Below are 24653 nucleotides of genomic sequence, written 5' to 3'. Positions count from 1 at the left end.
ATTATCAATACAACTGTTATTCCAGTGTCATCCGTTCAAATGTGCTAGAGATGATGAGCTCTACAGTGATTACAGGACACCTGTAAACTCATTACTGCGAATGCTGTCCAAGAGTGAAAAAGCAACAGGATCAGCATCATGCTGTGCTATTTTGCAGGTGTAAAAAAGCCAACTTGTGAATTTTAGATGAATGGTACTAGATGCATGGAGAAACTACACATTTGGTATTCTCCAACATTATTTCTAGAATCCCCATCCAGAGCAGAATCATACTTTACGGGAATTAAACCTAAGGAAGTTAAGAAGTATGACAAATCCTTGTGGTCCTTGCATTCTAGGAATTTTCATGATTACACCTCTGAGTGGGAAAACACCGGTAGAATATTACATATGAACAACATATACCATGTTTATTTGGAGAAAAACAAAAAACATTGAGAAGGAACAATACAGTCATAGTGCCTGTTTATTAGGGAACATTTTGCAAGAGCTATTCTTCTAAATTGCTTGGAAAACCTTAGCTTTTGCTATGAAAGACCTATGATGTCAAATAACTGAACTTTGTTTTGCCCATCTACAGTACTTTCATACCAAAGAGGCCTAATTTAATGAAAGGGGGTAGCAACTTACCCTTGGAAAGGGGATTTCGGCTTTTCGCTCTGGGGGAACGTCCTCCGTTGACAAGATGTCGAATGTAAAAATGTTTCCATCTCCACCACAGGTAATCAGAAACCTACCATCATAGCTAGAACAGATCCCCTGGATCTGGCCATCATCATTGTCATGTACATTGAGGGACCAGTATTTCTTCAGGGTATTCACTGAGAGGTCTTTTTTAGGGAGAGGATAAACACGCAGTGAGCCATCCTGCATCCCAAAAAACATCAGTGGACTGCTGGCACTGTCAAATAAGCAATGAGAAACAGTAATAGCAGACAACTTGTAACAAGTAAGCTCAAAACATGACACTTGAAAAGAGCTAATCTAGCTTAATAAAAGTCACTTTCCCAAGTTTGGAAGCTGGGAGCAAAGTATTTGGATCATTTAAAGTAAGTGTGATTCTGCTATAAAATTTTTTTCAGCTAACTGACTGCTCAGAAATGTTCAAACATTTGCTACGCATCATGGAACTAGTCTCAACCCTGAGTTGGGCAGTGTAGCAGACACCAAGTTAAAAGCTAGAAAAGCAGTTTGTCCTCCCTGCTCCCAATTTAGTACAGATGGTGGTGAATGCAGCCAGCAGTACATTAAAGTCTAACTAAAACTGCCTCCTTTGATGCAGAACATGCCTAGTCTTACAGGGAACCTAATTCTGGGAGTCTGAAAATAATACACTCTTTTCATTCATACAGTTCACAGACGTCCAGAGAAGCCTATATTCTTCACACAAAAGGGATGGACTGACCCCTCTGTTCTCCTTGAGGGCTCTTTGCTAACTATGAAAAAGAACTGCTGTTCTGGGGATCACGATATGGCAGGACTTCTAATGGTTCACCTGGAGTTCTACAATCTAGGGTGTTTGAGTCCTAATCAGTACTTAATTAGAAATCAGACTTTTTCATCTTTGAAGGGCTTTTTAAATTATTCTGTCAGACACAAGAACCAGCTACGTCTATTAGGAATTTTAAGTGAAACTCAATGCCAGGAAAACCAGAGAGACTTCCTGCATACTAGAGTTGAGCCACAATTAAAAAGGGACTAAGGAGCGTACACTCCTCCCTTCCAAGTTCAATTTCATCAAGCTTTATCACAGAGCTATCTGTTACATTACAGTGTTTTACCAGAAGGAGATTTGGTGAATGGGATTGTTGTCGGTGTCCTCAATAGGAATCACTTCAAAGGGTTCATCTTTCCTGTTTTCAGGGTCTTCTTCATGATCACATGAGAATTCACAGTGATAGAGAAATCCTGAGTCATACCCACCCTGAAGAAGAGGACCATAAAGAAAAGGTGACAAAAGAAAACTGAAGCAGCTCACCAGGTAAATGAAGTTTTCAGAATGATTCTATGATACGTTAGAAAATGTTACTTCCAAACACCTAAAGATCCTATTTATCCACAGACAAAAATCTGTCATGATCACTGGCATTACAAGCCATTCTACCGATATGTTAAGATTCCATCCTCTGCCTGTGAGGGAACAGCTTAGTCTTCGTGCCCATTCAAGCATCACCAACAGCGATACCTACTGGAAATTTACCAAACAAGCTGAATTGGAGTGACACTGATGGTTTATTTCACAAAGACCATGGAAACTATTAAGTATGAAGGGAATTCAACGTCCTAGAGATGGCAGATTTCAAAAAATCAGGTTTTTTATAAGGCACTCATATGTGAAGGGAAGGTTGTCACATCATGCAATCCCATCAACACGAAGTAAAAACTGATTTACCAAGGAAAGCCAAAATTTTCCTGGTGTTGAATAAAAACCACAGAGGATGGGACTGGGTTCCTCTGGTATGTAGAGAGGTGGCAATGGCTCTTCTTCGGGTTCCTTTTCAGGTTCTTGTTCTATCTCAAGTCCCATCTCCTTTTGCTCCTTTATCCATTGAAGCCTTGCCCTCTCCCTCTCCTTCTTTTTTTCCTCTCTCCGTGCAATCTCCTCTTCCAGCTATTACAACAAGCAGAGAAACACAGAGATATGAAACTAAGGCACTGCACGCATCACTGACTGAAGGAGTCTCATAAATCTAATCCAAGGTGGTCCTGGCATTATACATACAGAATATCTAGAGAAATCTCTTTTCTGTCAGCTAAGCAGAGATCAACCAGACTTCATGGGACTCTCCAGTGGAATGCCCCATTTCCCTTCTCTAAAGTATTTTAACTCGTGGTCCTTTGAAACAGAAATAATTCTGTATGAGAAGCAGACTTCAACATGTCCTCAGAGAGATTATTCCAAATATTCACCACTATGCATACTCCTTCTGCAGAACTCCTAAGTCCTGTTCTCTGCCTGCTCAGAAGAAAGAAAAGTACTAGGAAGTTGAACTCAAATTCCGAAGATCTAGTGCATCACTGATGTAGAGAAAAAGAGAGAAGCTGTAATGGACTTTACTTTTTCTTAACAATGAAGGGAAGATGTGCAGAGTTATCGAATCTTTTAAACTCCTTTTTCATTCAAGCCTACTGTAGTATAAACAAGAATCATTCTCTAAAACAGGATATTCCTAAGAAGATATTAGATAGCAAATCATAATGAAAGGTCTGGAAGGGATCTCAAAAGAACTGTTTTTCCCGAAAGCCAAAATCAGCAAAGCCTTAAATATTATCAGCTGATGTTTGTCTGATTTACCTTTTTAAAATCTCCTGCTCTGGGGACTCTACATGCTAGGAAAACTAATTCAGTGCTTCACCACCCTTACTGTGAGAAATCTTCCCTTGCATCTTATCTAAAACATCCTTGTTGTAACTTATTAATTACTGATATATTTCTAGAGGAAAATTAGAGCAATTAATATTCTTTTTCTCTGCAGAAACCTTTTCAATTTTAAAGATTTATAGTGTCTCCCAACAATATTCTTCTCTTTAGATTAAAAAAAAAACACTCAAAAAAACCCAAAAAGCAAACCCCAACAAAACTCCACAGATATTCTTTTAATCTTTCCTTTCATATGTATGCTTTGTGATCATTCTTGTAGATCTTCCCAGGAAAAAAACACCAAGAAATCTTCTCCTGAATAATGACTTCTTCCTTACAACATGAAATGAAGCTTTGCCTGACATTCAATAATACACCACTTTCAGTGTGATGTATGTTCTATTTGAATAAACAAACAACAACTTATAATTTTAATGCTGAAGCACAGCCACAAATGGACTTTACCTAGCCTTCCCTTTCAAAAGCTTAGCAAAAATCCAATGATGCAATACAGGGACTAGAAACCTTTTTGGGTAGTTTTTTCCTCTGGCACAACGAAGAACATGAAATTCTGCCACAGGAGAGTTTTTTACCTTGATTCGGGATTTGATACTATAAAAATGGAAGTATTGCATTGGCAGGTTTTTAATTTGATAGGTGGACACTGTATCCTCTTCCCCAGGGAGAGGGGCAGGAACCTGGACAGCAAAGCCATTCTCACAAAGGATGAGCAGTGTGCTCTTCTCCTGTATAAAAACACAAAAAATACAAATATAGGGCAGATGTATATATGAAATCAAGACTTATGAGAAAAAAAGTTAGTTAGCAGATGCATAGGGACAAAGCCAAATTCCAGCCACTCCTAACTGTGCTCTTATTTAAATGGACACTTTTAAATAGCCATCAGAAACCAGTGAGCTTCTTTTATGCTATACATGCTAGGCAAAGCTGAGGAATTGAAGAAGTCTTTGCCATGTACAAAGCAGTTATAATTCTGACATTGCTTAGCTTGGAAGCACCATGATGATATTTCGGGAGTTTGCTTAAATTAAAAGATGGATCTGACCGAAGAATTAGGAGCTGAGTTTTTGGGTTGATAATTGCATGAAATTTCATATGTTTCTATGTTAAATAAATCCTTTATATCTTCAAGACTTGGCTCAGAGTTTTGCCAAATGCTATTTAGCTTTGAGTTTGCTTGTTCTTTGATAATACATGCCAAGTCCTTTAAAATGTAAAAGTTAGGAAGAATAGGTGAGGGTAATAATTATTTAGAGTTTTGAGATTTTAAAAGACAAGTGTGTGTTTAGTTTCAATGTGGAGAACAGAGAGATAGGTTTATTTTATCTGATCCATTACTAAAAATGTGCAAAAAGGGCATATTAGAGTTGCTATGGAAACCTTAACCAGGACTGATATGGTTCTTGTTTCTCTAAGACCTCAGTTTAAAAATGCATTCATTAAATGTAATGTATTTAATTACCAAGGTGCTTTTTAAAAGACAAAAATAAGCAGTGTAACACTCAGATGCTTGTACTATGTTTAGCAGGTGTTCACATCTAGCAATGGAGACCTGACACTGGTAGACAAAACTACTCAGTCAGAATCCAACATATCCAAGATACAACAGGTGCTTTTTTAGTAAGTAGAAGTACCTTGTCTTCAAGGAAAGGGCTCAAAATGCAACTATCATATTGAGATCTGTCACATCAGCAGTAAGACAGAATTCATACCAGTCCTTTTGCCAGCACAGTCTTCAGAAGTTGCAATGAACAAGCAGTAATACCAACACCTTGCCACTGTGCACCTGTATAGTGTATCTTGTCAGCATCTAAGTATAATGAACAGTCTCTTCTCTAAATAGTTATACTGGACCAACCAAAATTTCAGATGTTACCCTAACCCTACAATACTTTTTAAATATTAGCAACAATCTATTTGGATATGTCCTGATACGCTTCAAACACAGAATGTGAATTACAAGAAGCATCCAAAATCTTTCTTAATGTGGTCCAAAAGCTTTGCAAAAGTCTGTTTCAACATGGGCAGGAGTCACAGGCAATAACACTCAAATAACCTCTTTTATCAAAGAAGACTAAGACCTTCCAAAAGATAAGGAACAAGATTGTTTCTTCAAGGCAGGAGCTCAAAAAGCATAGCAAAATCTTGTGGTTTGCATTATCCAAGGTCCAAAATACATCCAAAATGACAGAACCAGTGATATAGCTACACAGAATCTATCTTTCATTTTGAAGCAGCATGACGAACAAAGCAGCAAAATATCTTTTGCATTTTCCATAGAGAACACAGCTAGAGTCATGGATCTTCATCTATTTTCATTGCAAGTTCTTTTCAAAATTATATTTTAACACTGTAGGGAAGGAAAGAAAGCAAACATGCAATACTCACATGAGAAGGTGGAGACCACTGTAATGCCTGTACAGGCCCAGGGACACAGATAAATCCAACTGGCTTGTATTCATCTTTAGCAGCAAAAAAGAAAACTGTTTTGTCTTTACTCTGAAGGAAAAAAAATAAAAAACAAAAATAAAGATGACAACTGAATCAAAGCTGACCAAAAATTCAAAAGACTGTAAGCACTTTGTGATAGAAACACATACTTCGATTTTTTTTGTTGGTACTTAGAATTGGATTTCCATGATGATTACTGTGAGGAAATAAAAATCCTGCCCACGTTGCTCCAGGGCCATGAATGCACCCATAGCCCTTAATTGCTCTCATGGGCCTTCTCTGGCATCCCCAGCCATGTGCTTTCTGGCCATTGCTCTGGGAGTTCCTTTAAAGCTCAGGCTCAAGCCCGATTTTTCAGATAAGACAGCACAAGCTAATTTCCCCAGATAACAAGAAAATCCAGAACTGGTGCACAGCATAATTCATGGCAGCTTAAATCCTACATTAAGTGAAATGCATAGCAATTCGGCTCAAGGAACATGTAACTGCAAATGCACTGATCATGGCTGAGGACCAGCTTTTAAAAAGAGAGACCACATTAACTTGAAATCATCTCAAAGACTACCAGGCATACTGACAAACTGACTGGCTGACCCTGTGGTAAGGCCAAGCAGTGCTGGGTAGCAGCTGGAGTGCTGCCAAGGTGGTGTATAAAAGGACTTGCTTTTACTAATTCCAAGATCCTACTAAACTAATTCCAAAATGAACCAAATCCATCTTCAAAGGGGATTACAGAATTCACACTAAACAGTCCAGTAATTCACAAAATGAATTGTGTGAACTGCACGGTTGCTTTCCTTCAGAAAAACAGATGTGAGTGCAAACAGATCCTTCTCCCAGCAGTGCAGAGAACTATAGCAAGCAATCAACAGCAGTAACAGAAGTATAACTGTATTGTCGGTGAACAAACTTTACCTTCTCTCTTTAAACAATCTCTACATTTGTGGCTTAATAAAAATAACCAAAAGAAATTATACACACCCCTGTGGCAAACACATCTCCATTTCGTTCATATGCCAAGGCTGTAACTGCAGCAGAATGAGGTTTGAAAGCCTGTTTCAGATTTATCTCTGCCTTCTCTGTACTGGCCTGTTCTGCACGACCAGGCAGTAGTTTGGGATCATAAACTTCAATTATGCGGACAACACCATCTTCAAACCCCACAGCAACTAGACCTCCTGCAGGATTTACCTTTAAGTGAAATGAAGAAAAAAATCTCAGTGTACATCTGAGACCTTAGAAGAATCCATATGGCACATGCTCTTGTGTTTATCTGTAACTCATCTTACATACAAGTGTTGCTGAAGCACAAAGAACATTTTATACATGGGAAATGTTGTTTATTCTCTCTAATATGCTACTATAAAGGAAGGGAGAGGATTGGGAGTTATTTTTTGGGTTGGGTTGTGTTTTGGTTTTTTTAAACTGGTAATGTCATTGAGACTGGAAGTATTAATGAGGATGTGGTTGTAATGTCTGAGGAAGAGGTAATTCATACTGACATAAAGATATATCAGTAGCTTCTTAAGGAAAAGAGTTGGAACTCAAAATGGAATTATTATATTACTCTGAATATAATATTGAGCATCAAATATAGGTATGATTTTTGAAGAGGTGAGGGGACAGGCGTGGGTCTGGCTGACTCCATGTAAAGTACAAGTGTCAACAGGGACAGCTACTTGAGATGGAAAATAGGAGTTTTTACCGTAAGTCCTGTAGGTAAGCCAATTCCTACCAATTAAGACATTTGAATTGTGAGAGAGAAAGGTTAGCCGAAACAGGCCTGTGTTTTAGCTGGATATAGCTGGACTTGCAGATTTAGGTGATATTAGCTATACATGATAGTGCCTTAAAGTCATTTACAAGCTGAGCCAGCTCCAGACACGGCACACTACAAATGAGACCAGAAGCAGAATTGCTGTGTGAAGAGGTAAATGTAAATGGATAAGCTTTATCCATTTGTCCAGATCCTGCTGAATGGCAGCACAACCCTTTGGAGTATCAGCCACTCCTCTTGGTCTTGTATCATCTGCAAAGTTGCTGAGGGTGCCTTCTGTTCCAGAGTCCAGGTAACTAATGAAGAATACTGGCACCCATAATGACCCCTAGGGAACACTGCTAAAGACTTGTCTCTAGCTTGATTTTGTGCTACTGATGCACCCCTTGGAGCCTGGCTATTTAGGCAGTTTTAAATCCATGTCACTGTTCGCTTATCTAACATGTACATTGCTAGTGTGCCTATGAGGACATTATGGTATACAGATGCTCCAAAGTATGCTGGATTAAATTTTCTTAGATTAATAGCACAGATACATCTGAGCACCTTAAGATGGGTGTAAGTATCTAATGGGATTTTAAATGCAGTTAGGTAGACTAAGTACCCTTTGTTTCTCAGACTGTGTTTGGTAACAACTTTCATAAAACTGAACTGAGTCAGTTTTGTGATGCTGTACAATTTATTGTGGCAGACAGCTTACCTCTTGAATGTACAGGTCATCACCTAACAGCATCCCAGAAAGGCTGCATGGCCAGAATTGTATTTAAAAAGCACTCTCCCAGTGTAACCCTCACCTTAAAAATTCAAGTAAGTACTTTCCTCCTAAACTTGCTTATAATTAATCCACCAGGCTTGCTACATTTCCTCAAGAACATAACTAGACACTATTTTAATTAAAATTAGCAAATATGTCGAAAAGCGATAGACTCCACACTCCACAAATGATCAGTTCTGGCAACAGTTTTTTATGATTTATCTCCAAATGTTTGTGGATTGTCTAGGCTGTCATTTCAAAATGTGTTGACTAACTTGTGTTAATTGACAATTACCCTGCGTGGGTTAAATAGAAGCTGTCAGTCTATAAACTAAGACTACTTTGCAGACTGCACACTGAGATCTGATTTTACAATCTCAGGAAGACACAAAGTAGGATACCTGATAATCCATAGTAAAGCCAAACTGTACACATACTATATACATACATACTACTCCACAAAATTATATATATACTACTACAGTACATTCCACCATAGCCTAACAGTGACCTCTTTCATGCCTTGTTTGGTGAGCAGCTTTCTTGATGCTGGCAGGCTCACAGGCCCCTTTATGAATTTTTGTTAATATGCTAGCAAAAACTCACAACGTATGGTGCCCATGTCAGTGCTGTTCCTCCCTGTTTAAACTTAATTTCACTCAGTTCAGTGTGGCTGCTGAAATCATAGATACGCACTGACCCTGTGTGGAAATAAGACAGTAAGAATTTCTTTCTTGCAATATCACTTACTATATAACTTACAGTATCCCTTACATGTTAGGATTTATGGAGAACTGTCTATTTATTTGAATTAAAAACTGGATAGAATGTATTTTTTTCTCTTTTGAGTAACAAAATGCCTGCCTGGAAAGACATGATCGATGGTTACAGAGTCCTACAGCTAGCATGGTGTTCATGAACAAAACATATTCTTTCTTCACTCTTTAACTTACACAGAAACAAGAGTTGTCGAGGTTAAGGATTGTAATAAGAAGTTCCATGCTGACCATCCACATGTAATTTTCAAGTAAGCACAGAACTGTGGCATACTGTAAGGAGTATCTGTACTGACAACATAGGAAAAGACGATATGCTACTACTTGGGATTGCCTAGGGAGGAAAACATTTAAAGGGAGGACAACGTTCAAATTAATGAAAATGGGAGATTGTCCACAGAAGATCCAGTTTCACCAGAGGTAAAATTAACAGATTCGCAGGCACACATTTTGGTTTGCATAAAATTCTATTCCAGCTGGCATATATCCAAAGTGTCATTTGTTCAACTGGTAGGAGTTTGTCTTCAGGCTAGAAGACATTGCATTGTAAAATACAGACAAATTACAAGATACTACTAACAAAAATTGAATTAAAAGACCTTGTAGCATTTTCTGAGCAGTGTAAATGACATTGATGACATTGTTAATGTTCTGGCCAGCTGTTCTTGTTTCAAAGCACAAAAAAAGCTAACAGTGAGAGGCCTAAATGGCAATATTTATACAAGTTAAATAACTATGTCTATAACTACATGTTATCTGTTGTTGAGAGCATAATAGTTACTGCATTTTCTAAGAAAGACACAAATATTCATATTCACAATGGCTTACATAATGCTAGAGGTGTATGTAATCCCTTACAAAACAAAAATCCCAACACTTATCAATCCAGAGTCTTGAATACAAGTGCTGTTATTCAAACCAGATGTCTCAGATTTTCAGATGTTCCTTCAGAACAAACAGAATTTACAGTGTTTCCTATTAAAAACGTCTGTTGCTAAAATCCCGCGTTTTTGGGATGAAGCAGTCTCAGTGAATTGTTTCAAAACATTAATGATTTATTTGCTTCAACTATTAAAGAACTGTGCAGAAAGTGACTTTGCAAGAGCAAATACACAACTTCAGTATAAAACAGAACAGTTCCAAACCAAGCATCACTGCTCTTCGAAACCAAGAATGACAGTGGTATGAGAGGAAAGAAATAGCGCACTTACGGTCAAGAGCTGTGGTAGCCATAAGGTATGTAATGGGAGAGACACTAATGGCCTCAACCCTCCCAGAGTGAAAGGTACACAGGCACTCTGGATCATGGGTCTGCAGTGCAAAACAGAAGAAGAGGAATTCTGCTACATTCTACAGCTGCACTTACAAGGCAGTACCGGTCATTTCTGGCAAACCTGGAAAATCTAGACAGGTGCTCTTTGTGTGAACAAAATCTGGCAAGCACGAGATATCTATATGCAATTCCCTTTATTTTATTTAAATGTTCATAAGAAGATCATGAGCAAAATTAGCACAGGAACATTTTGTTCATTTAAAAAGTCCATCATTTTCTATGTGAATATAAAGTGGAATGCCTTCTGTTAAGTGGTTTGAGGCTTGGAATTAATGTTTTAAACAATGAGCTGTTGCTCTGAAGGCAAAGAAAATGCTCTCAAGTTTGAGCTTATGCTGCCTGGGAAATCATTCATCATCCAAGGAATTCTAGGTTTTGCTATACATTTTTTACATTAGTTTTTATAGTACGGTTTGTAAGTCTTTATTCACCATAAAATTCTTGGAACATATTTTACTTTTCACAACAGAATTTTATTCCACTCATGGGGTTGTTCCCGTTTACTTTAATATGCTTGGGAGCAAAAATTAAATGCCCCCTTTTTTCACCAATGTCATCTATTTCTCCATCAAAAACATCTCCAGCAGTAACACTGGTTACCAGTAGGCTAAAACATGTCAAGTGTGTTTCATCTTCTCCTTGTTTTTTCTAGTTCTTTCTGTCATTTAGAGACAACAATAAGGATTGTTTCAAACACCTATTTAGATAGGCTATATCAACAGTCCTTCATTTCCTGCATCCATGCAACTTTCAGTTAGCAGTTTATGCAAATAAAACTTCTTTAAAGTAGCTTGAATTTGGCAGCCAAAATTTCAGTAATCAAAAATCAAATTACTCTTTATAATCCTGCACAATCCTTATAATCAATTACACTTAAAATTTTTAATGAAAAAAAATATGTTTCAATGCTAAAATTTTCAACTGAGCAACTTCATAAAACACAAATTTTATTGCAGATGCAACCAGTATATTTAAAGGATGCAATAGGATATGCTTCCTATTACAAAGGAACTGAAAAAATCAGAAGAAAGAAAAAACAAGCTTACCATATTTGAAAAAGTCAAATCCAGCTTCCAGATTGCTCCATTTGTATCCTACAGAAGGAAAAACAAAACGTGTAAATTTGAATCTGAATATTTTCAGACTCAATTTAGAAATAAAACTGCACACTTAAAAATTCCTTAACAAATATCACTGTGAAACAGAAATGACTAAATGTGATGATGTTGGTCCTATGCATCCCATCCATCAGATCATGGTAACAGAACTTGGACAATACTTTTTGGCATTTTTCTATTTTTATGCAGTTCCGGCTCTGAAAGCTAGAGTCTCACGTGTTACTATACACTAAAAACACAGCATAGCATAACATAGCATAATTCAGCTGGGAGGGACGTACCAGGATCATCTAGTCCAACTACACGGCCACTTTAGGGCTGACCAAAAGTTAAAGCATATTATTAAGGGCACTGTTCTCTTAAATGCCTCTTAAACACTGACAGGCTTGGAACACAAACCACCTCTTTAGGAAGCCTGTTTCAGTGTTTGAAATAATAAAATTATATATGTGAGGGGAGAGAGAGACTGAGAGAGAGAGAGAGAAATTTCTATATATCCAGAAGAAGATTCAACTCTACCAAAAAGAAATGCACTGATTTGTAATGGACTCCTGCTGTTACCACAGAGATATTTGTACTTGAGTGCATCTTACCTGAGCGTACCAAACAGTCTGTCCCTGGTCCTGAACTTTTGACATGAAATTCAGGCTGACATTCTTGCCAACACAAAGTTCATTCATAGGCTCCACCTCCAGTAACCCTGTTTCATCCACAGAATCAGCACCATCTATTATCTCAAAGTTCCACACCTTCATGGAATTGGAAGCATTTAAAAAAAAAACAAAAACAAAAACAAAATAACACTTTTTTTTTGTAAGGCCAGGTTGTTTTCATACACAATTGATACAGAAATTCAAAATTATAAGAAAGCAAAATCACTGCTTTGAATGTAACTTAGAACAGTGACAGTAGCTTAAATTCAGCCCTGGCCCTAGCAGAGCTATACACGGCAGCTTCAGAACTATAGAGAGTAAATGATATGTGTGGGCTCTCGGCATTGCTGAGGCAGAACAAAAGAATGGGAAATATAACACATCCATGTTCTGCTCTGTGGGATAAGGACAGTACGTTTATAATCAAGTGTATTTTCCTAATGGGGTAATACCAACTTATAAAACACAACAACAACAACAAAAACTCTAGGGCGTTTGAAACCATCCACTGTCTATAACAGTCAGTTTCCCATTGATTATCTGGGTCATTTCACACACCAGCAGAAGACCCATCATGTCTTCCCTTAAAGAGCAGGCAAAGAAAATGCTTAGTTAATTTCTGTGTAATTTTAATGTTAATAATCTGAGCTTTCAAATACTCAGAAAATTAATTTCAAATATTCCTGTAGTTTATTATTTATTTTCTAAATAACACCACATGCATCGATAGTCCTGAAAATTTTAAAGAATGACAAAAACTACATGTGAAAAAAATGTTAGAATGCAGGCAAGAACAAAACTGGTAAAGAACAGCTGAAAATCACTTTGATTTACTAAAGCAAAAGGTGATTTACTTATTATTGTTAAACGGGGAAGACTTTGTGAATGCTGTCCAATTCAAACATACACTGTGGAGATGTGCTCCTATTTTGTTTGTTTTAAAAATTCATTTTCAGAAACTACACTTCAAAATTTCCTCCAAAAACCTGCCAAAGGAAATATGTAACCTTTACCTGTTGACCATATATTTGCATACCTAAAGGCAGAGCAGAAGGAAAACTCACCCGAATGAACCCATCTTTTCCAACACTGATAAGTTCTCCCTCCTCAAGAACTAACTGGTTGACAGGGCCATGGTGACAGGGCTGGTGTCCCTCTCGACAGAGCTCTACTTTAATGAGGCCCCCTTCCCAAAGCAGCAAGTTGCCCCACTCAGTTCCTGAGACAACCTTCAATGCAAATGAAGATAAGCACATAAGCATGTGCACTTAATTGTGCAGAAATACTGGCAAGAACCCAGTTAACATTTGTGCCTTCCTTCCATGAAAGCATTAAATCAATAGCAATGTACAGATATTCGCAAGAGAAAATATAAGGGGTGAGAAGGTTCAACCTTTTAGCAATGTGACATAATTTGCATGCACTGAAATGGTTAAAGATTAGGACTAACAGTCTTTGTATTTCTGTAAACTAATGTTTTCACTACCCCATTAGAAGACCCTCAGCTCTAAGCCAACAGAGATCTTTAATCTGTGAATTACAGCACTAACCATATTTTTCAATTATTATAAAGCCAGACAGGTTTGGGGTTAATTAATGCCAATGTTATATGATCAAAGCAAGAGCCTCTATTATCATCGAGGCTTTAATTCAAATCACTTTGAATCAAATAGTAATTCTCCAATTTACGTAGTAAACTTTATATCAAAACCTAAGAGGGAATACAAAATCTTTTTCTTTTTGTCATTTTTTCTTACTTACCTTCCCATCGGGGAGCTCCACAAAACCTAAAATGTCGGACACTGCTGTTTTTCCAAACCTGCCCAAAGCTCCTTGTAACTTGAGACCAGTTAATGTGAGAGCCATCTTCCAGAACCTGAGTAGAGAAAAAATATCACTCTCTGATATAAGATTTCTTACACACTCTCCAGTCCCTCTTAGATATTTCAATACTGTTACTAAGGCTGTTCATTTATTACTATTTTTCACAGGAGAACTTGTGTTTTTTCTTTTGAAAATGAAATAAAGCTTTGTAACTACTAACTAATATTTCCCTATACAACGCCTATGAAAAAGCTAGGAAAAGCATTTGGAATGGGCAGAATGAAGATTAAATTACAATTTAAAATTAAGAAGTGTAAAATCAACTGCTACATCTTTCCAGCTACAACCCATGCTCAGCCTTGTAAATCTAAGGGACTAAGGTCCTCACCAAATGTCATACAAGTACTCTCGTGGACTTGAACTGTACTATAAAACCTTACCAAGCCAAAGGTTTTATCCTAGGTCTTAATAGTTCTTTTTAAGTTACTGCATTACAGAAAAATTAACATCTACTGCAATTAGGGATCATACACTGTGTGTGCAGAAGACATTACCTTTAAGACAGTGTTGGAAATTGAAATTTGAGATCACATTTGGGTGAAAGGTCATGTTTATCATGTCATAAAAGCTGTGTCAGAGTTTATTCATAGCATTTTAGCTCAAAAGAAAGTTTACAGGAGAGTTTGTTTTGTCAGATTTCCATAAATAATGCATTCTAAACCACATTCGCTCTGGGTCTAAATAAGTAATTTGCTATTTCAGACCCACCTTGCAACTCCACTATAAAGCAAATCACAGATTTTGATCTGATTCCTCTGTCTAAATTCCAAGAAACTTTAGATGCATTCCAATTTTAAAGGTATCATTTTTATTACAATAGAATCACATTCATATCTTAAGTCTCTGCTGTGTTAACATTGAGTACTGGATAAATACAGAATACAAAACTAGAGCTTAAAGTTCTTGTTTATTTTTTATTAGGATCCATGAACTTATCAGAGAAGGGAAGAATATCTTTGGTAAGCCTTCCTTGGAGGCTTTTGGTGGGATCAGAGGGTTTCTGATCGTTGACTTGGCAACCAGCTCTAATGGCTGCCCAAACAGCAGATGACTTTGCAAAAGGTAGAAAGCCCAGAAGGCACAGAAGGCATATATGCTATGTTACCAGCTAGAAGACATGTATATATAAATATTTTTATTACTTCTCCCCAGTGCTTGTTGAAATTACAAGAATGGAGCCAGTGGTACTGACATTTAACATCAAGCATCACCCTTTTTGGACACTGAAGGTGTTAAAAGGTTTGTTTGACTGGTTGAAGGATTTGAACTTCCCCATTTTTGTAATTGTAATGCCCAGGTAAAATAGCATTCCTCATTGGTCCATGTTTGCCAATGATACATTCCTGTTAGTCATCTTCTATATATTATGACTTCAGAGGTGATATGTATTAATCCTAATCAGTAAACTTACTTGATGTGTCCTGATCCAGATGTAGTTAGATGCTCTTCATTCTCAGCAGAAAATCTGACCTTGTAAACATCCTGTGCAAAAGCTTTTGACCTCAACACAATCTCTTCTTGTTTCCAGTCCCAAATAGTCAGCATGTAGTCAGGGCTGCTCCCAACAGTGGCCAACAAAGTGCCAGCACGGTTGAAATCACCAAAAACGTAGGCTTTCTCTGTTCCACCTGAAGAAATGTACAACCTCAATACATATGCACAGGAAAGAGGTAGAAACAATATGAAAATCTACTCAGAAGGAGCTCAATTTTCACTGCAATTATTTTTTCAATAGTTAATAGCTCTTGGTTGGCTATCTACCAAATAAAAGTTTCCTCCCATGCAATAATGAAAAAGCTTGAAACCAGTGTTTTCTATTTTTGCTGTGAAGGATTTAAACATTGTATTTCCTTCTAAACTTCAAGTGACCCACTACTCCATCTGCTGAGATCTATAAACACTAGCCCGTCTGTGTAAAATGAAAACAGAACTTTTTACACTACCTTGAAGTATTCTGTAGGGCCTCAGTGAAGGATATTTGTAGATGATAAGGTTTGGTTTCTTTCCTTTTTCTCCTACTGCAAAGTACTGCTTAGTAGGGTGTGCCTTGAAAAAGCAAAAGTCCTGTTGCATGCTGTAATGACACCTTTGTCTCTATCCTGCTAGTTATTGAGTTATTGTATTTTCTCACTTAGTAGTCAAAATATACTCCCATAAATTCTAGTTTGCATTTTTCTGTGCATTTATTCTGAACAACTGCTAATCTATTGCTCAACATAAGAATGAAGCCACTATGCACACAAAATGGTGTATTGCACATATATTCGGTGCCATGACAAAATGTGAAATAACCTGCTTTATGATGCATTCTTTTACTATTCCTACCTCAACCCTCACTAGCTAATCTTTCCATAGCAGCATTTGTGTCAGCAGCCATTTACTTCTGCAGCCATCAACTTCAGCAGACAGCTGCCGAAAAGCCATCCAGAACGACACTATTCTGAAGATGTAAAAATGTACACTTATTCCCCAGAAAAGGCTGCTTACAATGAAGCAGAACAGTCTGAGGCTGGTAATCTGAAAGCCTTGCTCATGTGAAATAAAACTGAGAGATGGCAGAGCTTTCACAGGGGAAGGTGGTTCAAATTCAGAGATAGCACTTGAAAGTTCAAGCTCTTGGTAAGTTCACTAGAGTGAAACCAGATACTTTTTATCTTCACTTGTATAGGAACTTGATTTTCTAAATTTTAATACTAGTATCACTATGACTAGGACAGATTAAGTGTTAAAAAATAAGAGTTGCTATGAGCCAAAAGGTTTAAACAAGAAATTAAATTAATTAAAATGAAATCAATTTTATTTTATTAATTAAAATTAATCCCAGCTGGCACTTGTCAGTCTTTTTAGGTACCTGAGCCTAGGATTGAGGTGTGCAGATATTTATCCTCTGCCAATTATAGTGGTGGGATGAGTAGCCTACACTGCATGGTTCACACACTCCTCTACTCAGTACTACACTTTCTTACATATATGCATGTGCAGCTGTAGAAATCTCCCATATCTGGCAACCAAGCAAACATTTTTTTTCCCAGAAAGTGACCAGCATTCTAAAGCAAGAAACAAGAGCCATACTGCGATAAATCCAATTCCACCACCACTGCTGCTCCGGAGATATCTCTGAGATTTAGTTTTCAGATCCTGGATCACCACCTGGTTGCCTGCTATATACAGCAGTTTTTGGCTATCCATCATCTGCAGGTTTACGGTTCTGGTAGACTCATATCCAAAAGAATATCTGGGAACAGTCCAATAAGGAAAAGATTAGACACTGCCTTTCTAGAAAAGTTTACTAAGTGGATAGGAATGCTTAAACTGAAACTGAAATGGGAATACTGAAACTAGTGACTAAAAGCCTGATGGCAGGAGATAGTTTTCTTCCGTATACAGTGAAAAAATATATTATGCCTCTATAAGTGAGAGGAAGGCACAAGTGAAGGCCTTCTAAAGTTCACATTCCATCCTTTCATCTCCACCACAGGCCACATCTCTTGCTTCTGTTGGATCCTTTGAAGCTGCAAGGAATTCATATTCTATCCATGTTCTCTTTTCAAACAAATGTGAGAGATGTGCATCAGATTACTAGAAACTGTTCCACAAACAGAGAGAGCAAACCAAGAGATCAAACCAAGGCAGCTTTCAAGCTCACTTCTTAAACATTTATAGGCAGATGTAGACAAGGGAAAATCCAGTCTTCAACAGCAACTGAACTATGTTTACAGAGAAAACCAGCAGCACACACAGAAGTCACGTATCATATCCTACTTGACCATACCTAGCACAGGATTTATTGTAGCTCTTAATTGATGGGCATCATTTCCTTCATTCTACCAGTTTAGATCTTCTGAGCACCAGACTACAAATCTACCTGGTTTCTTTCTCACTTCTCCCTTAGTAGTTCTGTGAGGAACTATGAGCTACACAACAGCTCTTCTGCCCTCCCCTCAGTTTCTTGTGTGGCTACACAGAAAGGGAGAGCTTTGCAGTGGACATTCTTATGCTAGTCTTCCGCCTGGTCACATTAGCTTGTCCATGATCTAGTTCTACAGGAGTACTTATGATAGTAAGCACCTTGTCTAGTAAGAAATGTTTGAGATCAAGACAATGTCTAAGATTAAATTCACCCAGAACCATAACTGGTCAGGATTCTTACCTGTGTCTCAACCAAAGGCATTCCACTAATGCCACATAGGCTATTTCAAATTTGACAAATACATTTTTAAGAGCACATATTAAATATCATTAGCTTTGAATTTGCACAAACTCAACAGAAAGGATACTTAAGAGTAAGGAGGTTAATGGGTATCTCAGAGTTTTCAGTGACAAATGGTCGTGAACGTATATCTTCATAATTATAGCAGAAGGTTTCCGAGAGTTTCCTTTTTACCTCCTCAGGCTTTTCCAAGGGTACTTCACTCTTCCCTTGATCTTCTGACTCACCTTCAGCATCTCAGAAATGGGAACATAATGGAAATTTATATTCACCATAAATTTAAGTTTCTTGCTGATATTTCCACCTAACCTCAAAAGGGGAGGAGTCACACATCCTTTGCCTTCTTTGACAGAGTACCAAGTACTTCATGGCTCAAAACAGGGGTGCCTTGTCTTAGTAACTACTGGTCCTGGGACGATCTGTAACAAATTCTCTCTCTGGCAGAAAAATTCTGAGACTGTTTTAAGAACATTGATTTTAAAACTTAAAGACTTACCAAAGCAGCTCAGTTGAGGTTTGCTTTAGGTCTCAGCTTTAGAAACCAAATAAATTTGAGTGTCTCTTTTCAACAGCTATTGAATGCACATTGTTGTACAAAACAATTAGTAAAACCACATATAACACACCACAAGAAGACACCATTGTCCTCAAAAAGGCACACTGATAATATGTGACCCAGGGTAGTTCTTTGTTAGATTGCAATGCACAGTGCCATCAACTTAACCTCCAACTAGTAGTAAGCATTTGTTGAAAGTAGTTTCCAGTTGGATATCTCAGGACAAATCCCCATTATCTATTTTGTAAGCTTTTCATGCTGTCCTCACCTTTTTCTCTCCTAGGTGTTCCATGAGAAACAACCAAAGGGATCAGAGACCAGCCATGGGAAAGAGCAAAGTTAAGTCAACCGAAGGAGAGCAGAGAAGCTCAGTCACTGTAACTTGATGGCACTGGCTGAGATGCTGTTCATAATAGTAACAGTGAAAAAAATGAAAACTAGAAAGTACTGGGGTTTTTAAGTTTGTGCCAACATCTCCTCAGTGGACAGCAGTACTCAGCAATGCTCTCAGTGTCTGACTCAACTTGCTCCACTTCCTTCTGCTCCTCTGCAGTTGGTGATTCCTTTGGAATACTATTTTTGTTTTCTTCCGCAAAGTATAATTGGGATCACTCTCCTAGGTATGAATTTCTTGGTCTTCTTTGCTCACACATGCCTTGTTAAATAAATACATAGGTCTGCAGTAGTAAAAAAATCCCATCTGTCCAACAATGGACTTCCTGCTGTTAGCATTAAGTGTACGGAGAAACTTGCTTCCAAAAAACAGTAATTTAAAATTTAGGGGAAGGAAAGAAACACATCCTATAACAGGAAAAAAGGTATAATAGAAAGATCAAACAAATGCCAAAAGTAATGCAGTGATACATAAAAAGATTCTTCCAAAGCGGATTTTGTTATCCACGCTACCTAGATGTTGTATGTTAGATGACACGCAGGACATCTGAAATAGACACTGGACAGGCACTGCAAGATGAAAAAGATGTTAAAAAGAGAAATACGGGCCTCTGGCTGAAAGAGTCTGGTGGAGTCAACAACCTTATTGCAGCATTAGCTACAGAGACAGGCCTAAGCAACAAAAACTTTCAGGGGAGGGACTTTGTGAGCTGAGGGACAGCAGGAACTGCAGGTACAGTGGTTAGCCCAGAACTTCACTTTGACCAGAGTCAAAATAAAATTGGGCAACACCAAGAGCAGAAACTGGAGATGAACACTTACTATTAAGGAAACAGTTAGTGGTGGGAGAAGACAGAAGCTACTGTAGGTTCAGTACTGAAATCACTATATAATGGGCAAAAATACTCACGGACACCACTAGGATCTTCCTGTTCATCTTCTGTTGGTTCCTCATCATCTCCCTCCTGTTCCCTTGGAAAAGATGGCATGTCCTCTGTACCTGGTGGTGGTGAGGAGGAACCTTTACAATTTTTGCATTCATCTGCCATTTAGACTATTTTCATTTCCTCTCCAATGCTTTGAGATTCCCAAAGATAATATTTGCCTTCTGTCTGTACACAAACATGGATAACCCAGAGATATGTCTTACTTTGTAAAGTGAATTAATTGGTTCAGGTTTCAGGACTCCAGGCTTTGCATACAGTGCTATAGAAAGACTTTTATCTAAATACTGTGAGCTGATTTAAACTGATTTAAATGTTTTGGGCTTCTCTTTAATATACTGTGTGGGGAGACCTGTTTTTGAGACAACAAGACTATTTTTTCACCTTTCTGGTGGACTTCACTAAACTATCAGGATGTACACATTCTGAGAGTGTCTAATATCTCGAATGGAAAAGCAAGAGAGATGAATCTTTAAGAAAAAAATCATCTTTTCTTCAACACATTCTATAATAATAGAAAATTAATTTAAGAAGTTAACACAATTTTAGAAAATTTGAAAATTTTAAACAGTTTAATAACACCTCCCCACACATGATTTTTCATCTTTCAGACTACCACTTTCAGAGTGCTACAATTTCACTAGTTACTATTATCCTCTGGAGTGGAAAATGTCCAAATTTTTCATATAAAAACCCAAAACATTGACCATTTTTATAAAAGTCTCAGAAAGAAGCAAAAAAAGCGTAAGGATTGCTCTTATTCTAATTTTGTTCTACCTTCCGATTTCAAAGGTGTTCTCCATTTTCAAATAAAACACCTTAAAATGAACATTGGAGCAATTTTTTACAGATATTACAGTTATAAACTATCAGAAATCAGAAAATTCAGAAGTTGAACATAAAGAAACCTAAATATTCAGAATATGAAATATAGGCAGGATGCAAGCAGATCTCTCTTTATTTGTAAGCATGACTGATAACAAGGAAAAGTTCCTAAATATGCATTTCCTATTTCTGGGTTTGGGTCAGAATCCATTTGGGAAAAGACATTTAGAGGAATTTCAGACTTTTCAGATATTTCAGGAAAGGCAAAATGCCCAAACATAATGACATCCTATAGAAGGTCAATGAGGACAAAGAAATATGGTAGATATGTCATTCTTGTCATTAGATATCCAATCTTCATCCAAGGATTCTGAGTCTGTGCCAGAGTCTGACTTTCCTGCATAATCTCACTTAAAAATTACGAATGAGCTTTTATCCCTCAGCAGTGCTGACAAAAACTTGAAAATAGACATTCACAAAGTTTTACATTTAGAAAACAAATGAAAACAATTGCAATATATTTCAATATATTTAAATGAAATTCATGAGTTTTTAATGGGGTACCAAAACTGATATCACTGAAGTTGAAGAAATAGTTGTAGACTATTTGCATAAATATATAGCAGTGTTCAGAGACCTGAATTCTAATTCCAAACCCAGTAATGACGTGTACAATTTGTATCAGCCATTTCACCTCTGGCTGTCTCAGTTATCTCCTGTGAAAAATGAGATAATAATACTTACCCATCTTAGCAAAGTGTTTTGATATCCATAGAGAAAAGAGCTATAAAATTTCAAATTATTGTAGCTAATTAGAAATCATTTATCTTCTAAAAATTAAGACTATCATAGTTTTCATTATAAATTAATTCCTATCTGGAAAATGCTTTAGGCTGAAAGAGGGTATGAACATTTCCACCTGCATTGATATCTGGGCTCTAGTTAAAGAAATCTATTGCAATGTCCATTGTGCATATTATTGTGATAGCGTTCAAGCACTGTGCCAAAACAAACTTTGAATTTAAAGACTCAGAGCTGGCTCAAGGGGGTAACATGTCTACTTTGGCTGCAGATTGTGGGTTTCATGAGTTGGCTGATCCAGAAAATTTATGTGCGGGTTCACCATGCCAAAAACACGCATTTCTCTGAGTGTTGATTTTCCTCTCCTGTATGTTTTTTTTGAGACAGATTTCCTAAATCAGAAAGAATTAAGGTTTTTGATACTGAAAACTGAGACAGTGGCAAGTAGAACTGGTGTGACAAATCTAGTGGGGAAAAAACAAGTTAGCAGTTAGAATTTTTCTGCCAACACCTGACCAGGGCAGCATATTTTTCCTTCAGTCCTAGTAAATCAAGACACTGACTTGAAACACTGTACCAGATCCACATCAGTTCCACCATTTATAAGAACTCAATCAGGAGTGAATTCCGGTTTTCCTTGTTTCAGTGGCCGGTGCTGCAAACTGTGAATTTCAACAAAGCTTCATTTTCTTTCAAATTGCCTTTCTCTCAGCTTGTGTTCTCAAAGGCCACAGAATGGAGAAATGTGTTCATTCTGGTATATGCTTTCGGTTATTTCAAAACTAAAATGTTTTTGGCAATTTTGCTCCCACACAGAATCCCTACATATGGGAGCTTCTCAAATATTCTCATCTCAGACAACTGTCTCATTTATTCAAATACAGCATAATTAAATGAAATGGGTGTTTATTTGGTAACACATAAACAAATTCAGTGAGATGACACCACTTTCTTCCTAGTTTGTCATCCTACACTTTTCATCTTTTCAGAAAAAAAGATGTTTAAATGTGTAAGCCTCATAAATGCAGTTCTTGCTTTCATAAACCCTGTGACTGACGCTTCAATTGCATAAAATACATCAAATTAAATAATGATCAAAATGCAGTCTATAGTTTTACTGTAGAAACAGAACATATCTAATAGTTATTTTAAGCTGTCTCTGCCCTACTATTAAGCAAATGTGCTTAAAAGGCTTCACCTATCAGCTTTTACATCTACAGAAGTGTGACAATTCTGTCCATTAATCCAGGATATGTAGAAATAGGGAACTATTAATGCTAAACATAACTGCAGTGCTATTAGTACCAGCAACAATGAAGAGATTAAAAATTAATCTCTACATGGTGCTACTTCTTCAGGATTTTATTTTTTGGTTCACCCTAAAATATGCCATTTTTTGTAGAAGAGCTTTGGCCACTGGTGGGTTTTGAAAAAAAAAAAAAAAGACACTTGGTCTTTCTTTCAGGAGATATTGCCTTGTGTATTACTCCTTTGTCTTTATTCCACATGAAAGAATTCAGTTTGTCCCAGGACTTCCAATCCTGACTCCTCTTAGCGTTGCACTGTGATCCTTAAAGGCTACCACACTCTGCTCTTTCTGACCAGGAGGTAACACTGGCCTAAAATATGGCTGCAAAATTTGTCTGTCATGAGGGGTGTCTGCCAAGAGGAACTGCATATTAATCATCTCTTCCAGGATGAGGCATCTTCTTCAAGTCTAGCTCTGCTTTGGATGTGTCAGATTTCTCCCCATCTGCCAAGTCCTGCTCATTTAACTCACTTTCAAATACAGTCTCCTGTCTCCTCAGCACTTTTTTTCTGAATCTTCCATTTCTTTATGAAAAACAGCAGACCAGTGAAAAACTCTCTTAGCATTCCTTTTAGCCTTCAGACCACATCAGAGTACATCAGCAATTTATTGGGCTGCTGATGAGCACAAAATGTGCAAGGAGGAGAGTTCTGCAAAAATTTTTTGAGTTCACTCAAAAAATATTGAAGTCTTTTAGTGCTTATACACACAAAGAAAAATATCTAAGTGTAAATCAGGCATAGCTAAACAGTGCTGTCTGTTAATCATTATCCATCAGCATTACTACAGAATTAGTAATGAAAGTCAGTTTTAGGCAAGCAACCTAAGATCCCAAGGAAAAAAATTCTGTATGAGAGGACATTGCTGTCTCTTTTACAACAGCTAGAAGACTTGAGAGCAAGGAGAATAAGAGAAGATATCAATTCTCACAACAGTGAAGTCTATAAATTATTTACTAGTCAGAGACTGAGACAGTAAGGAAAAAGCTACAAAGCTGGATCTAGACACACTGTCTTTACCATAGCCCCATTGTCTCTTTTTCCCCCCATCAGAGAGAGAAAACAAGTAGATGGAGAGCCCTGCTTAGAACCTCACTATTGCTATGTTGCACACATGCAGAATATTTTTTTATAAAATTAGGAGAAATAAAACCTAACTCTAATTTCCAATTTACACCTAAAGTAGCCCTCTCTATGATCCAGGTCCTAGCTCTGTCTCACGCAAGCAACCATTTCAAGTCTCTTAAAGCGTGCCTTGTGAATAAAGGTTATCAGGTTTTTATTAAGCAGAAACCAGAGTGGGTGACATCACCAGTTACTTATTAACTTAGAGCATAAAGGAAAATCATAAAAACGAGTATGAGAACAGTGCCACAAACTCAACAAGTCATAAAATTAACCGCCTCGCACGTGTAACGAAAACCCAACAAGTCCCACATTTCAGATGAAGTACGGGATGTGCTGCAGGACAGTCATTCCTGTCTTGCA

General features: G+C 37.4%; 1 protein-coding gene across 1 annotated transcript in view; it reads right to left on the bottom strand.

Annotated features, from left to right (window-relative positions):
* Positions 1–20287, bottom strand: part of CFAP44 (cilia and flagella associated protein 44) — a 38496-nt gene extending 18209 nt beyond the window's left edge. The window contains exons 1-17 of the mRNA XM_039388437.1: positions 20198–20287; positions 18406–18574; positions 17201–17363; positions 16072–16174; positions 15540–15756; positions 14006–14120; positions 13309–13473; positions 12185–12340; positions 11520–11567; positions 10352–10451; positions 8971–9065; positions 6815–7024; positions 5771–5881; positions 3955–4107; positions 2393–2611; positions 1782–1924; positions 631–901 (exon numbers count right to left, since the gene is read on the bottom strand). Of these exons, the coding sequence (XP_039244371.1) occupies positions 631–901; positions 1782–1924; positions 2393–2611; positions 3955–4107; positions 5771–5881; positions 6815–7024; positions 8971–9065; positions 10352–10451; positions 11520–11567; positions 12185–12340; positions 13309–13473; positions 14006–14120; positions 15540–15756; positions 16072–16174; positions 17201–17363; positions 18406–18574; positions 20198–20276 (2517 nt within the window). The 5' untranslated portion in view covers positions 20277–20287. The remainder of the gene's footprint in view (positions 1–630; positions 902–1781; positions 1925–2392; positions 2612–3954; positions 4108–5770; positions 5882–6814; positions 7025–8970; positions 9066–10351; positions 10452–11519; positions 11568–12184; positions 12341–13308; positions 13474–14005; positions 14121–15539; positions 15757–16071; positions 16175–17200; positions 17364–18405; positions 18575–20197) is intronic.
* Between the last annotated feature and the right edge of the window lie 4366 nt (positions 20288–24653).

Source organism: Pipra filicauda, unplaced genomic scaffold, assembly GCF_003945595.2.
Source record: "Pipra filicauda isolate LSUMZ 115617 unplaced genomic scaffold, ASM394559v2 scaffold64_size3178608_pilon, whole genome shotgun sequence".
In the NCBI taxonomy this organism is placed as follows: domain Eukaryota; kingdom Metazoa; phylum Chordata; class Aves; order Passeriformes; family Pipridae; genus Pipra; species Pipra filicauda.
Note: the sequence above shows the minus strand (reverse complement) of the source record. Positions and strands in the feature narration are given on the sequence as shown.